Source organism: Copidosoma floridanum, unplaced genomic scaffold (genome assembly GCF_036245765.1).
Source record: "Copidosoma floridanum isolate Cflo_tuat_1 unplaced genomic scaffold, Cflo_Japanese_pri ptg000014l, whole genome shotgun sequence".
NCBI lineage: Eukaryota > Metazoa > Arthropoda > Insecta > Hymenoptera > Encyrtidae > Copidosoma > Copidosoma floridanum.
Genome location: NW_028321891.1, coordinates 2,264,641 through 2,278,805, shown reverse-complemented (window position 1 = coordinate 2,278,805; position 14,165 = coordinate 2,264,641). Strand labels below are relative to the sequence as shown.

The 14,165-nt window shown below is 39.4% G+C and overlaps 2 protein-coding genes across 3 annotated transcripts in view; one reads left to right on the top strand and one right to left on the bottom strand.

The window, feature by feature from the left end:
- Positions 1 to 14,165, bottom strand: part of LOC106638234 (A-type potassium channel modulatory protein KCNIP1) — a 64,913-nt gene that overhangs the window by 23,620 nt on the left and 27,128 nt on the right. The window contains exons 2-8 of the mRNA XM_023392783.2: positions 13,021 to 13,215; positions 12,643 to 12,949; positions 11,968 to 12,050; positions 10,620 to 10,719; positions 8,891 to 9,235; positions 8,138 to 8,158; positions 2,389 to 2,577 (exon numbers count right to left, since the gene is read on the bottom strand). Coding sequence (XP_023248551.1) covers positions 2,389 to 2,577; positions 8,138 to 8,158; positions 8,891 to 9,235; positions 10,620 to 10,716 — 652 coding nt within the window. The 5' untranslated portion in view covers positions 10,717 to 10,719; positions 11,968 to 12,050; positions 12,643 to 12,949; positions 13,021 to 13,215. The remainder of the gene's footprint in view (positions 1 to 2,388; positions 2,578 to 8,137; positions 8,159 to 8,890; positions 9,236 to 10,619; positions 10,720 to 11,967; positions 12,051 to 12,642; positions 12,950 to 13,020; positions 13,216 to 14,165) is intronic.
- Positions 489 to 1,802, top strand: LOC106638232 (venom serine protease inhibitor-like). Of its 2 annotated transcripts, XM_014351309.2 has the most exons (4): positions 489 to 637; positions 714 to 1,223; positions 1,299 to 1,408; positions 1,510 to 1,802. In XM_014351309.2, exons 2-4 carry the CDS (start codon positions 1,163 to 1,165, stop codon positions 1,585 to 1,587), a joined length of 249 nt encoding a protein of 82 aa, XP_014206795.1. In that variant the 5' UTR covers positions 489 to 637; positions 714 to 1,162; the 3' UTR covers positions 1,588 to 1,802. The 2 variants fall into 2 exon arrangements, 1 of the variants encoding a protein (XP_014206795.1); XR_016293034.1 differs by lacking the exon at positions 1,510 to 1,802 and having other exon boundaries at positions 494 to 637; positions 714 to 1,198; positions 1,299 to 1,317.

Genomic DNA, 14,165 nt, shown 5'->3' with positions numbered 1-14,165 from the left:
ACATGACTCACTTTTTTTGTTTTCTCACGCTGTTTCTTCCTCGTGCATGTACAACTATATGTATTGTAATGCTCTATAGACGCGCAAATGTATTTATCCGTCCGTCTCATAAACTCATCAATTTTAATTTTAACGCGATGAATATTGTTTAAATCGATGATTTCCTTAATCAAATTTCATTCGGCGAAGCAAAAAATATCATCGTCGTATGGATGTATTTTCGAAAAGTATCACTTTACGTAATACTCTAAGATAGTACGAGGAAAATTGTAGTTGTAACAGAGAATGTTTTTATGCATCTATTGGCTTTGGAGTTTCCCACACTCATAGACGCATACGCACAAGCCTAGAAGTTATATAAACTAGTCAAACTTAATGTTTACTCAGTTACTTTGAAACATCGGAAGCAAAATGATCAAGGGTCTAGCATTTTGTTTTTTGCTGATAGTTGGCTGCAGTGCAATCAGCACGAGTGAGTGAATTTTTTGTAAGTTTCGACTGTTGCAAAGGTAATTTTGATTAAAAATTTTTGTTGATCATTATAGTGGCCCAGTGTCCGCCAAACTCGGTGTATACCGATTGTGGCTCAGCGTGTCCGCCAACCTGCGAGTCACCAAGTCCTGGTTTTTGTATCCAAGTAAGTTTACATTTAATTCAGATTCTTTTGCTTACTCAAAACAAATAATAAATCTTTTTTTTTTTTTTTATTTAAGATGTGTGTGCCGGAGAGCTGCGAGTGTTTCCAAGGTTTTTTGCAGAAAAATGGTCGTTGCGTTAGACCATACGAGTGTTAAATATATACATTCTTTACGACTTCTCGTGTATAAATAATGACGCCAAGTTACTTTTGTAAAATAAAATGTTTTATTAAAATTTACCAACAACACGTAATTCGCTATTTATTTAAGAAAAAAAAAAAAAAAAAAAAAAAGAAAAAGAAATACAAACATCCACATGATATTGTTACAGCCAATGTTTTTAGTGCGCAAAACTCATTACCGCAAAAACTTTGAGTGCTAACAAGGAAAAAATATCAATAATATTTTCCGCGTTTTGATTTATGACAAGTACAAGTATACACGGATCTCACCGGCTGAAGAGACAGCTATAAAATAACTTGTATATTTTGGTATTGAGTCATTTAAGAGATACGCGAACCAAAATGAATAAGAGTATCGCAGTGCTTTTTTTGCTTTTTGTAAGCATCAATATAATTTGGGCATGTAAGTGAAATACCGTTTAAAAATCGTAGAACTTTGAGTGCAATATCAAAAAAAAAAAAATTTTTTTTTGTCCAGATGCATCACACAGGTGTCCGGCTAATCAAACATTCACCGAATCTGGTTCCGCCTGTCCACCAAGATGCAATGTAAGATCAGTGAAGGCTCCAGCCAGATGTCTTGCAATTGTAAGTGCAGTGGAGTGTGCAAAAATCACTTTTGGAAGAAACTCTTAATGGAGAATTCTTGCCTTTTAGAACCAATATAACAATACTTGTTTGTATTTCAGAGTTTTGAGCCAAAGTGCAGGTGCAATCCGGGATACATAATAAAAGGGAACAATTGTGTCAAATCAAAAGACTGTTGAGGCATCCAGTTCGTTTTTCAGTACCCATCTTTCTTTTAATGAAATTTTCGCACGTCTATAAAAATTAGTAGAAGTGGGATGAAATAGAAATCAGGATTTTAAACAAGTACTGTTGGATTACAAGTTTATCTCTCTATAACCACTTGCCAAACACATGAAAGGGCTTAATAAAATGTGATTTTTCATTCCTTCACCAATTTACTTATTTCATTTGTCAAAGACTTATAATCGATTTGATAATCACATAAAAAAAGTTATTATTTAAAGTTATTATATGTGTTTAAAAAAAAAAAAATACGTAGTATTTTATGAAAATAATAGTGATATGTAAGTAATGTATGTTAGTATGAAATAAAAATGATATCATAATAATTTGCAATAAAGCCTTTACTTGCGTCTGTTGAGTAATAATCTACTCGACTAATTTCTCAATTTTCTCAGAAATTTATCAATTAAATCATTTCCGAGCTCATAGCGGAACAAAAAATAAACGCTTTACCTATAGAAAAAAAATTAGCAATGAACATCGTCTGATTAATAATACAACGGCAACACGAGTAGCGAAACACAGCGCTCCAATTTTGGAGAAATAAAGAAGGTGCTCCGACGACTCGAAAAATCTCGAGACCGTCTGGTGGTGTTACGATTAAACAATGGATTCGAGCGCGCCCACGTGTCTTGTTCACGCACGAGTTGGTACACAGAAAAATCTCGATAAGCGCAAATAAAGCTTTAAAATTTTTTGCTGACGCATTGTCATACCTTACCAAAAATAAAAGTGTTATCTACGTGTTCACTGACCTCCTTGGGGAAAGAACTGCGAGTAGATGATTTTGAAGGTGTCCTCGCGCACCACGCCGGTGGGGCACTGGGCCTTGAAGCCTCGGTAGATGCGCTTCATCTCAGCCTCGGTGAAGCGGGTCGCGCGACACAGGCTTGCCAGCGAGTCCGGCCTGTACCTCGGTATCTGCTCCTCCTCGTACTCGGAGTCTGCGAGAAACAATAAATAACGTGAGCACGTGGAAGTTTATAGTGCCATCTCTCCTCGGGCTGATTTCCTTATATACATAGTTCATCGTGTCGTTACGGCTAAGAAGAAGAAGTAAAGTGCAAAAGGCACGAGAGTGGAAAGATAATATTGTAATTTAAGAAATCATGGGTGCGTAGATCATGTAAAAAAAATAGGCTTTACTGTGGTGACGTTTCGTTAGCAGCTTTTTTTTTACTTTCTAGAATTTGAGGTTCGATCTAATGCTTTGGCTTGTCTGAAGTTTTGCAACATCAAACACCAATGTTTGACTTTTTATAAAGTCTGTGAAGGATTTTTAATGATTCGAAATATCACCATAGTTGTATCTAGTAGAATAAAAGTATAGACGAAAATAACACTGAGAAGGCAATATTGTCAAGCGAACAGCTAGCTAAGCTGTAAACTTCATTTTCATATACGGGAAAAATATTGTAAATTTATTCAGTTCAAGAATGTGGTTCGTAGTAAAGATATAAAAAGTTTTTATTAAATGCTTGAGATAGAAAAATGGTGTGTACTTTCAAGATAACTCTAAGTAAAAATTCTACGAGATAAAATTTGTGCTACGTGCTACTTGTGTAGGTGAACAAACTCTTTGACTCGATTAAAAATGTGAAAGAAAGAATAAATCAAACGGACCTTTAGGTAAAAAGTTTCTACAATGAAAAAAAAAGACAAAGACAAAAAACCGGGTGTTGTTAAAAAATGGAAAAATAAAAAGATACAAACAACACGTGTGATACCTATTAAAATCAGGTATCAAAAAAAAAAAGGTTCAAGAAACCAAGGCGAATATTTCCCATCTGGAGCGAATAAGCCACTGCAGCCGAGAGAAGCTAAAGTCACACGAAAAGCTCAGTCACGGCGACAAGATGAGCAAAAGCACCGGAGCTGAAAATGAAGCCAACAAGTATAAATCCGAAAATTACATGGATGGCGTCAAAGAAGCAAGTGCACGTAGGAAGGGGGGGGGTGCAGTGGCGTCCTTGCTTTATTTCCCGAGGGACAGTGGCTGGCGCCATCGAGAGATCGGACTCGCGGGAGTCATCGCTATACACCTGCTGTGAGTCGTTTACACGAGGCGCCGATAAGAGGTGTGCAGTGCCGTCGAATATCGCCACTGCGGCTTTTTTTTTTTTTTTTTTTTTCCTCCCTTCACCAGCTTGGGAAAGTTGCTGACCGAATGATCGGTTTTGGGGAGGAGGCTTTTAAGGACGCCAACTGAGATTGCTACCATAGGATATATCTAAATGCGATACGTTGGTACGAAGGGTGTTTTATTAAAGCTCGATTTTGTTTCGGTCGGTAGTATATTGGACTCGTATGTGACTTTTCTTTCGTCTCCGATACCTACACGCATCGATACGTGATTCTTGTATCGCGTGTAACGTGACCATATACCGTTTAAAGAGTGAATTATTCATTTTCTAGCAAAAAAAATTGTTTTTGCCACTTTCAAGAGAAAAATGAGTACGTCACGAGCTTTAATACAATAAAAAAAAAAAAAAGTGAATTATATGCAATACAATTGTCGGTAATTTTTTACGCATCCCCCGTTTATTGGACATAATATGTATATATACCAGGGGACACGGACAAATGAATGGCGCACGTGGTCGCGTCATGTTTAGTTGAATAAACGCCTCTGGTGGTGTTGCCCTTGTTAACGGCAGGAGCTGCCATATACATAGCGCCCAACTCGATAATTCACTCTGCTCGCACGTGCGGAGCTTAAACACAGTTTTCGTCCCGACAGCGTCATTTTTTCCATTTTTCCCAGATAATTCACGAGTGTCAATTATACGGGAAAAATGGCACGTATTTTTTTTTTTTTTTTTTTTCGAGCTGACGAATGGCGCGGTATAGAAATACACAAGGACGCCTGCGAATCGATTCTCTATTCTTTTGTTTATCTTGTGTATACCTACCTTGATTACACGAAAATAATAATGATAACAGCCCAACATAATCACTCGTGTTAATTTTCACGTGCCCAGAACATTCGTTTCTCCTTCAGCAACAATTAAAAAGTCATCAGCGCAGTCTTGTTTCTCCAGCGACCCGCGATATAATATATGCGTACACCAGAAAGATGCCTCTCCGTATATTAAAAGATTCCCGCGCATCTCGAGAAAAATTCTTGCTTTCACGCTCTTTTTTTCCTCCCCCTCGCGTCAGGATATACATCCGTATACTCGTCGAGGCTCCGGTTTCCCACCACACCGCTCGACGCTCCTGTGTATGTGTGTACGTGGCTCCTTGCTTCCTCCCCTTTCTTTTCACGATAAAATTTCCTGACGCTACCCACGATTTTTCACTCTTTCGCCCGCACTGCGGAACTCGAGTAATCCGCCAGGTGGTCCTTATCACCGATTGCCACATCAGTGCGGATGATGCATGTGAATGGCGCACGGGAATAGGGCGCTTGCTATCGGCTCATACGGGCTTGAGGGCTTTTTGCCCCCAGCTCTCCCGTGCACTACGTCATCCATTTGGATCGCAATTTTCTTTTTTTTTTTTTTTGTCAACATCGTCTTTGTGGTGTCGCACACCGTGTGTACAAAAAATAGGCGTGTGCAGTTATTACACACAATAATCAGAGGAAAAATAAATCATACTAGGTTTGAGTTTCCTTTGAATTCGCGAGTTCCATATCCTTTTGACGGCACTACAGGTACGTACGTGTGGACAGTATAAAGAAGAGATGGAAAAATCCATCGAGGAATGGGACACTCGGAGATCAGTCACGCGAGCGTACGTAAAAAAAAAAAGGACGAAACAGCTAAAGCCCATCGCGTGTCCTTTCTCCTCTTCCCTTTTGGATTTTTCGCCCCAACGGAGATTTCCCACCCCGAAGTGGTGGATAGGACAGTGGTGTGATGCGGTGAAATGACTTCGCACGGAGAAAAACCCAGCGTGTGTGTACACGGGAGCATGTAAAGAGGAGGGCACGGTGCGGTCCACGCGTGGAAGTTTCCAATTTTACGCCCAGCTTCCCCAACCCCCACGTTTTTCCCCCCCGGTCCGAGCTTCAAATTTGCGGCTTTGCTTTGAGGGCGGGCGCCGGGCGTTGAAATTGAATTCCGCCGAAAGGGAGACCGACGCTCTCTCTCTCTCCCTCTGTTTTCAGGGGCTCACGTAATAAGAGAACATTTTGGGATTTGGGTTAATGGTGTTCTTTGTCTCTCATATACATTGGGGGAAACCCTCTTTATCTCGGGATTCTTTTTTTTTTTTTTTTTTTTTTTTTTTTTTTTTCCAACGGAATCGCTTCATGGTGCATCAGCGTGACGTTACAATCGGTTTGTTCCATCGTTACAGCTGGCACGGCCAACTTATCTGAGTAAACGAGAGTATAAGTATACACCTTGTGCTCGGGGAAATAAAACATAATCCAGGAGCCACCCTCAGGGTTCCACATTTACATGAAAAATCGAGAGTTACGAATTTTTTTTTTTTTTTCCTCAAAAATGCGTGCGTCTTCTGCAATTTACTTTGGCGGAATATCCGCGCGCACGGCAGTGTAGGTATACACACTGTAACGCGACGCCGCGCGAGAACAGAGGGAAACAAAGAATCAAGTTTTGACATGTTATATTGGCGAACTTGAGACTCTCCGAGACACGGAGAGAACATAATAATACCTACGTGAGTTGTTGCACGTGTTTTACTCTGTAGGTACGCGGGTGTTTCAGGAGGATAAGAGGCAACAATATTACGCCATCAGAGCCATGCGAAACGTACAATGTTTCTTAGTTTTTTTTTTTCTTCTTCTTCGTACTTTGGGACTTTTATTTGCGGTAAGATGGTTGATTTTATTGGTCATAAATATTTCCGTAGTTTTTGAAACACTTTAGTATAAATTTTGTTTTTTGTCGAAAATAAAATGCAGTGTAATCCGTATAAAAGATAGTGGAATGTATTTTTAGAGGATGAGGCTTTGATACTTTGTTTTTTTCTAGTTTACGAATGTTCAGCAATAACTTCGAGGATGCATTTGAAAAAGCACAAGCTTGGTTGTTACCCAAGTGCATTTGGAATGAATTTCTCGCAATATTTCATTGTGGAAATGTTTTGTCGTAGCGGGGCGATGTGAACGTCTTAAATATCCGTGAGGCAGCGCGAAATCCTTGGACGAGTCATCATCGATCAATGCCAAAGTTCGACGGAAGATTGAAGATACAGTTTGCGCGGGGGTATGATCGATTTTCCTCCACGTATTTGTCAGAGGTGCTGAAATTTCAAACATACGGGAATAAACGATAGAAATCTTTAACTTTTCCCCATATATTTAAGATCCGAGAAAAATTATGTGGTTAAGCCAATGAAAGTCGTGAGCACAGACAAAAAGTGGCCGAGTCATGGAGAAAACTTGGCGTTTTGAAATTAATGTGTTGCAAAATCTCGGATCTTCTTTTTTTTGATTTTCATTTCACTCGAGTGTAGCTTTTTGTGTGTTGCCGTGCCTCTGGCAACGCTTGCCACACCGAGTTGGCTTCTGACGTATGAGGTTTCGCTTTTTCCTCGGCTTTCTTTTGTCAGTTTTCAGCTAAATTCGCGAGTCCCGCGAACAATTTTTCATCCCGCGCGGTAAATAACTTTTACGAGCGAAACTCAATTTTTTCTCGTTGGATTGTTTTTTCCGATTTGGAATTTTTAGAAAAATCATCTCTGATAAATCCATCCAAAACAGCCCTGGTTATACACGTTGCAAAGGTTTTAGCCTCGGTTTTAGCATTTGTTTATGACGCGAGAAATGACTTTGAATACATAATTAATGCCAGTACGTACGTATCTCTGAAAAGTACTCCGCTTCTATTAACTTACTTTATTCGGAGTAACTTTTCTAATTTAGACTCGTCACCTACTTTTTTTTTTTTCCTCGGCGTGAGAGAAAATAAGACGGCAAGAAATTGCACTTTCGTCCACGTCGTAAAGGCGTTTTCTCTTTTTTTCTCTTTGTCCGTGCAAATGTAAATCTTTCGTGTCACGACGAATAAAGCCCAGCAAAAAAGGCTGGCACACTAGATTCTGTCAGTGAAAAACGAGGTGTTGAACTTTTGTTTACGATTTGTTGACTCTAGCCGTGAAATAATCCTAAAATAAATGTACAGGAAACACGAGTACTCAAAACGTGACACTACTTATTTTTTATTGGAATACCTACAATATGTGTCATTCAATGATGTTTGACAGAAATCGGTAAAGTGTTGTTTTTTTAGCTACTTGAGAAAAAGTTGCTTATATATTTACAAAAGATTCATACTATAAAAGACAGTATTTTCATAAAAATAGTTAACTGATGGAAAAATTTCATTCAAGACAGGAAAAACTGACACTGACAATGTAAATCAAGGCAGTACATAAAACTTTTTTTTTTTTTGTACACACAAATGCACAGGTCCAGTGTCTGATTATCCTGGCTACAGAGTACAAAGATGTGAGTGAATTAAAAATTCAAGTACAACAGGCAGTAGGAGATGTAAAAAAATAAAAAAGCAATGGTGGATTAAATAATACCTATGTCGCACATCATGTCAGCTGAGCGTTGAACAGCGAGGGTAAGTTCGGATTAGACATCAAAGATAAAAAAACAATCTTAACTATTACATGTGGATTATATTATGGTTTTAAAGTACGATTATTCAATTTTTAACGAATTTCGAAAATCAATTTCACGTCAACCGTCGAAATCTGTTGAAAATTCAATGTGTTATGTGCCATGATTGAGAAATTTCTTATCACGAAAGGAAAATTGTTCATCCAAAGAGCTGAACAATTTTCTCAAATCGTAAAATGTACTTTTTCAAATCAATTTCAACACGAGTGTATATAAATATACATGCGCCGTAAAAAGTCATCGCAAAAACCGCGATGCGAAGAAACAGAGGCGAAATCGCTTTGAGAATTTCAGAAAAGGCCAGTTTTGTAAAAGACCTCGCGAGTATTCGCCCCCAATGTCTTCCACACCGCGGCAAGAACTATGCTTTTTTTCATTGTGCACAATCAATTATACTTTAACGATATTTTCCGTGGAAACAGCGCAATGTACATACACACACATAAAACTTATACGTAACCAGCAAATAAACAAGCCAACAACGACAACAACAACAACAACCATGTACAACCGCAAGCGCTCGCGAACAATTTTTTACAGCGCAGGTACTAAAAAAAAAAAAAAAAAAAAAAAAAAACTCGTCTTTTCTATGACAATGATAATACAGTACTATATATACTCCAACCGGAGAGGGTGTAGATGGTCGAGCTCACCTAAGGCGAACTTGACGCCGGTCCAGGCCTCGCGCACGTAGTTGATGAACCGCCTGTAGAGGGGCTTGGGTGGGCGCTTCATCTCAGGGCTCTCCTCCTCGTCGGGGGTCGGCTCCTCGACGACGACGGCCCCGGGGGGCGGGTCGACGCCTATGAGCCGGCCGGCCTGGTTCCGTTGGCCGAGTATGTTGACGACCTCCCGGAGGCCCGGCTCCACGGCCGGCAGGCCCCCCGGGTATTGACTCGCCTGGAGCGCGGGGGCGGCCGGCAGACTCGCGCCGCCGCCGCCCCCGCGACCTCGGCCGCCCCGGCCCTTGCCACCCCGGCCCCATGATCCGCCGCTACCTGGTGTTGCGGTTCGTCGGCGCCGTCGTTCGGGGAACAGAGACAGCACAGGACGGACAGATTAGTCGCTTCGATCGGTCAGGCGAGCGGTGGTGGTTTGTGCGAGTGTATATTATATTAGTGAAAGGGTCGGAATGCCTAACGCGATCGAGTGTTGCTCAAGGAGGTGTGAGGTGGTACGGGTGATTGACAAAAAGTTTACTCCAACGCGATGTTCAATCTACAATTTTACACGTGATACAAGCTTACATTTTTTTTTAATAATCTCCGATGCTTGGAGGTTATTGGGTGATTGTTAACTTGCCCGTTGTAAAAAAACTAGAACGTATTTATTGAAGATTCTGTTAATAAAAGTAATATTTGGTTTGAAAAAGGTTACTTGATATTTTCAGTGTCAGCTTATTGTTGAAAAAATCATATGATGCTCTCTTTTTTCGTGTCTTGTCTGCATCAATGCAAAAAGTATAAATACCAAAAGTCACAAAGATGTTTTCCTGCAGTCAACTAGTTTAAACAAGTGGTAGATTAAAAAAAAAAAATTACTAAAAAAAACTTACACAAGTTGTACTCAATAGTATATATATGTTTGACTTTTTGACAATCACCTGTCCGTAAAAGTGTGTCAGACTTATTTGACATCTTCTTGAAGTCGCTCATTCTTAAATTAATCGAGTGGAAAATTCTAGGGTGCAAGCTATTCTTCAACTATTGGGAGTAAGTGGTCTATACTGTATATCGAAAGGATATAGTTCGATTTAATTGAAGAATGATTTTTCAAGTGTTGGTATTTAAAATTTTCAATTTAATTAAGTTTACCTACTTACGACTTTTTTGACTGAATACAACCATCGTGAAAAAAATAAAAATGAAAATTTCTGTTATTCAGTTGTTATCCATGAATATGCACCGCTGTATCGTAAATGCAGGCCGAGAATGAATCTACGATTCCGAACCTTTCACTCGTGTATTAAAATTTATTTGTACAGGGAGAAATGAAAAACTAGTGAATGATCCAAGTGTCGAGGAAAAGGGCTTATTATTGAGTGTGTTGTTATTTTAGGAACAAAACGATAAAAGTACAATAATTAATCATCGACAAAACTAGCAATGCATCGTACCCTACCAATTATATAAAAAAGGTTGTCACAAGAAAAACAAAGGTTGTAAAAATTTAACAATTTCAATCATAAAACATTCAAAGCCACAAAATATTTTGAAAAATTCTGAATGTAGGAAAAAAAAATTTGTTGAGGTGTGTATGTCATGTCATCGGCTTCCATACACAGCGAGTCAATGAGAAATTTTGATAGGACATCCACGAGTTTTACTTTTCCCGTATCTTTTTTTTCATCCCTTATACCACAAAGTCGTCCAATTTTTTTACCGTTTGTCTTTTGCACTGGTTCGTTATGCCTTGATCTCTTCACAATAGTTCGTCTAAAAGGGTTCTTATGACCCTCGGAGTTGCTTGTGTGCAACATGAACTTCAAAAATCAGCATGTATTATTCAGTGTAGGATGACTTTTCGATACTTATATCACAAAAAAAAAAAAATCAACATTAAATGATGATTAGTAATGGAAAAGTTCAACGATACTTGTTTTTTTGTATTATAATTAAAGCTGTATATTTAAAACGTAACTCAAAATTATATTTAAAAAAAAGCAGCGATGTTAAGCTTGAAAATTTAAAATACAAAAAGTAAACCACTAGTATCCGATTTTCCAATGCAATACACAATTGTTTCGAAGAATTTGTACTCTTCATTTATTTGTATGGATTGTAAAATGAAATCAAAGTGAAGCCATAAATTGGTGAATAAATGCAGGAAATACACTAAATTAAGTGCAGTCGATTACTAGTGCTTTTTTTTTTTCTTATCGTCATTAAGTGACAAAAATTAAGTTAACTTTTTCAACTTCATTCTCAAACTATCGTAATATAATTCCTGGCGATTACCACAAATGAAATATCAAATCGTCAGAGTGAAACGTAAAAATGACTTTGTTGTAATCGCCAAAAAATACATTCAAAAGTAAAACAGAAAAAATGAAAATAATTTAATTGTATGGGCACAAAGAGATATTCGCAGTAACGTGCACAGATTAAATATTCGTCAAGTTATGTAAACTGGAAATAAATTGTAAAACACAGGTTGTGGTGCAGTTTGTGTCGATGCATACCCCAAACGTGACGTAACAGTTTCTAAAAACAAATTGTCATATCTATCGCTCTTATTGTAGTGCTACATGCTACATGTTACTCCCAGTTTACAAACTTTGATAATATTAAATATGATTAATAATAAAGATAAGCCATCTCATCAGTCTGATCTGGGGCACTGTCAAGTTAGAAATCTGTTAGTCTGGAAATGTATACAGTTAGTATAATTAGTATAAGCATTTGATAATCTAATTGTACTGGCAGATACAGAACTTCCTTAATGCAAGTGTTACAATATGGTGAAAATTTATTCATCATCTAAGACAGCTTAGGTTACAATGCTGTTGGTGCAAAAAATAGAAATTATCGAATAAACAAAAGTTAATGTATGTCAAACTAGCACTTATTGTGATCTAAGGTATGTATTTTACACAACTTTTTATGCTCGTATAGGTCAATAAGTAGTAATAATAATAATAAGTGATATTAAAAATATAAGTATAGAATATAGTTGAAAACTTGGCACCTCAAAGACAACATATATTCCTTCTTTCATTGCTCAAACTTACTGCTGTGACGGAGTTTGAAGGTAGACCCAGATGCCCCGGTACCACTCGCCCAAGACATGTCAGTTTAGGATACCCTCACTATTCTGCAAGTTACATCAATTTCAACAATTAGCTCGACTCACGCATTATAAGCATTACACCGTATAAAGCATGTAAGCCTGCAACAGTCCGAAATAGCGGGTTTATTCAATGTTGATTTAATCTCGGCGATATCGATGTGTCGTCATTTAGGTAGTATATCGCGATGAACCTTATCGAAATTCAGGTTATGCAAGAAGTATGTTCCAGTGTAGAAAAAAACATATGATAAAAAATAATTTAATGAAAGATTGGTATTTGCGGTCAAGTAGTTACAATTTATTTTTAATTCATGCGAATCCCTCAAAGTGAAAAAAAAAATCTTCCACATCGGTTCCAATCAGTGCCTCAGCTCAGACTGCGCTGTACATAATGAAATGGTAACATCGCCAACTTCAACAGCACGTCGATAATGGAGAAAAAAAAACGAAAATTTTTTTTAAAAACAGGCCCTAATCAGAAAAAAAACAGTTCTCCAAATTCAAAAACAATAAACGTTGAAGGAAAAAAAAAAAAAAAAAAAAAAAAAAAAGAAACGATAAATAATTAAATTTAGTAGCCAGAAAGGGCGACTTGCCGGTCCCGCGCGTGCTTTACCTTGTCGCTTCTTGTACGAGGGGAGGCCCACCACGGGGCCGCAGCCCCCCGCGCTCCCCGCGACCGAGGAGCTGATGGTGGATAGACAGGCAGTCCCGGCGCCCCCGGTGGAAGGCCCTGCAGGACGACGCGCCTCCAAGTCACGGCGTCTATAGGCGGACCGAGAGCCGTCGCCGGCCCCGCTGCCGCCACCCCCGGCGGACAACACCACGCGGCCGGGCCTGCTCTCCTCCCCCCCTACGCCCTCACGTCCTCGGGGCGGTTGCTGGGCACGGGCTACGGGCTGTTACCGCTTGGGGGCGTCCCGCTGCTCATTAAACCAACGAAACGACCGTTTCTTTAGTTTGGATACGTCTTTCGTTCGATTTTGTCACTCACCTTGGATTCGGGGGTTCCTTGGCTGCTTCGAGGGCAGGACCTTTGTTCAGCTTTTGAGGCGGTGGTGTGGTTTCCGCAACGCTTGCATACTGTCTCCTTCGCGCTGTCTCTGCTCACAGGTGGGTATGTAATGTACACGCGCGAAATAGCAAAATGTTGTTTGTTTTGGCAGAGGGTAGGTTAGTCACGGTACATCTGAAACAGGCAAGCGGGAGAGGCGTGCATTAGTATGATACACAGGAAGAGCGGCGAGGGTTGCGCGGATTAGCACAAACGTTAGTATATACATGTAATTGCAGTGTTACGAGATATGAGTCAAATGCGACTCGTGCGAGTGTTTTTTTTTTTTTTTGGCCCCAAGCGAAAATTTACTTCGATCGCACGTTGTTGTATACAATTGGGTCGATCTTACGTATTACATTTATGTACATGTACATGGATGCGATCATTTATAGCGATGTCGTGCTAATGGAATTTAATCGCAAAGTTACATCGTACTCTCTGCGATTACAATCTATCGACTTTGATGTGCTGAATCTTGCGTGATTCAGTCATTATATATACATACACCTATATTTAAATACACGTATGTATGTCCCTATCAACAGTTGTTGACATCGGAGCGACGTTACGTGTTATTGTGAAATAACACGGCACGTGTTGCGTAGTATCAACCAAGCCAAATATACTTTCAAGGCTTTGCGTGTACATCTGAGCGTCTACCTCGATGTAAAAAAACTTTGAGGTTTTTTTTTTTTTTTCTTTTTTTTTTCAATAAAAGGAGTATCGAGCATATGTTTCAATGTCGGGTGCAAGAACTCCAACTTTGGAAAGTCGACGGGACACAGCCGAAAAGAAAATGTTGTGTATGTATATAGCTTCGGAAATTCCCGCCCCATCGCTTTCAATTCCACCGACGCGTCTCTCCCGAGTTTCGACTCCGGCAAGTTCGGAATAGTGGATAACTCGGCAATTTATGAACTTTATTTACAGAGCGGTATAAAACTGCCGCGGAGCCTCGAAAAGCTGCACTTGAAGGGCTTCTTCCTCTTCTTCTCGGTCGATCGTATTTGTACACGCGGCTATACGTGTGCACTTCCTCTCTCTCGGTACGTATACGGTAGACAGGATTTTTCGACGTCTCA

Coding starts and splice junctions, on each gene's coding strand:
- LOC106638232 (XM_014351309.2), top strand. CDS start 1,163: ATGAATAAGAGTATCGCAGTGCTTTTTTTGCTTTTTGTAAGCATCAAT. Junction 1,224..1,298: donor CATCAATATAATTTGGGCAT/GTAAGTGAAATA, acceptor TTTTTTGTCCAG/ATGCATCACACAGGTGTCCG. Junction 1,409..1,509: donor CAGCCAGATGTCTTGCAATT/GTAAGTGCAGTG, acceptor TTTGTATTTCAG/AGTTTTGAGCCAAAGTGCAG.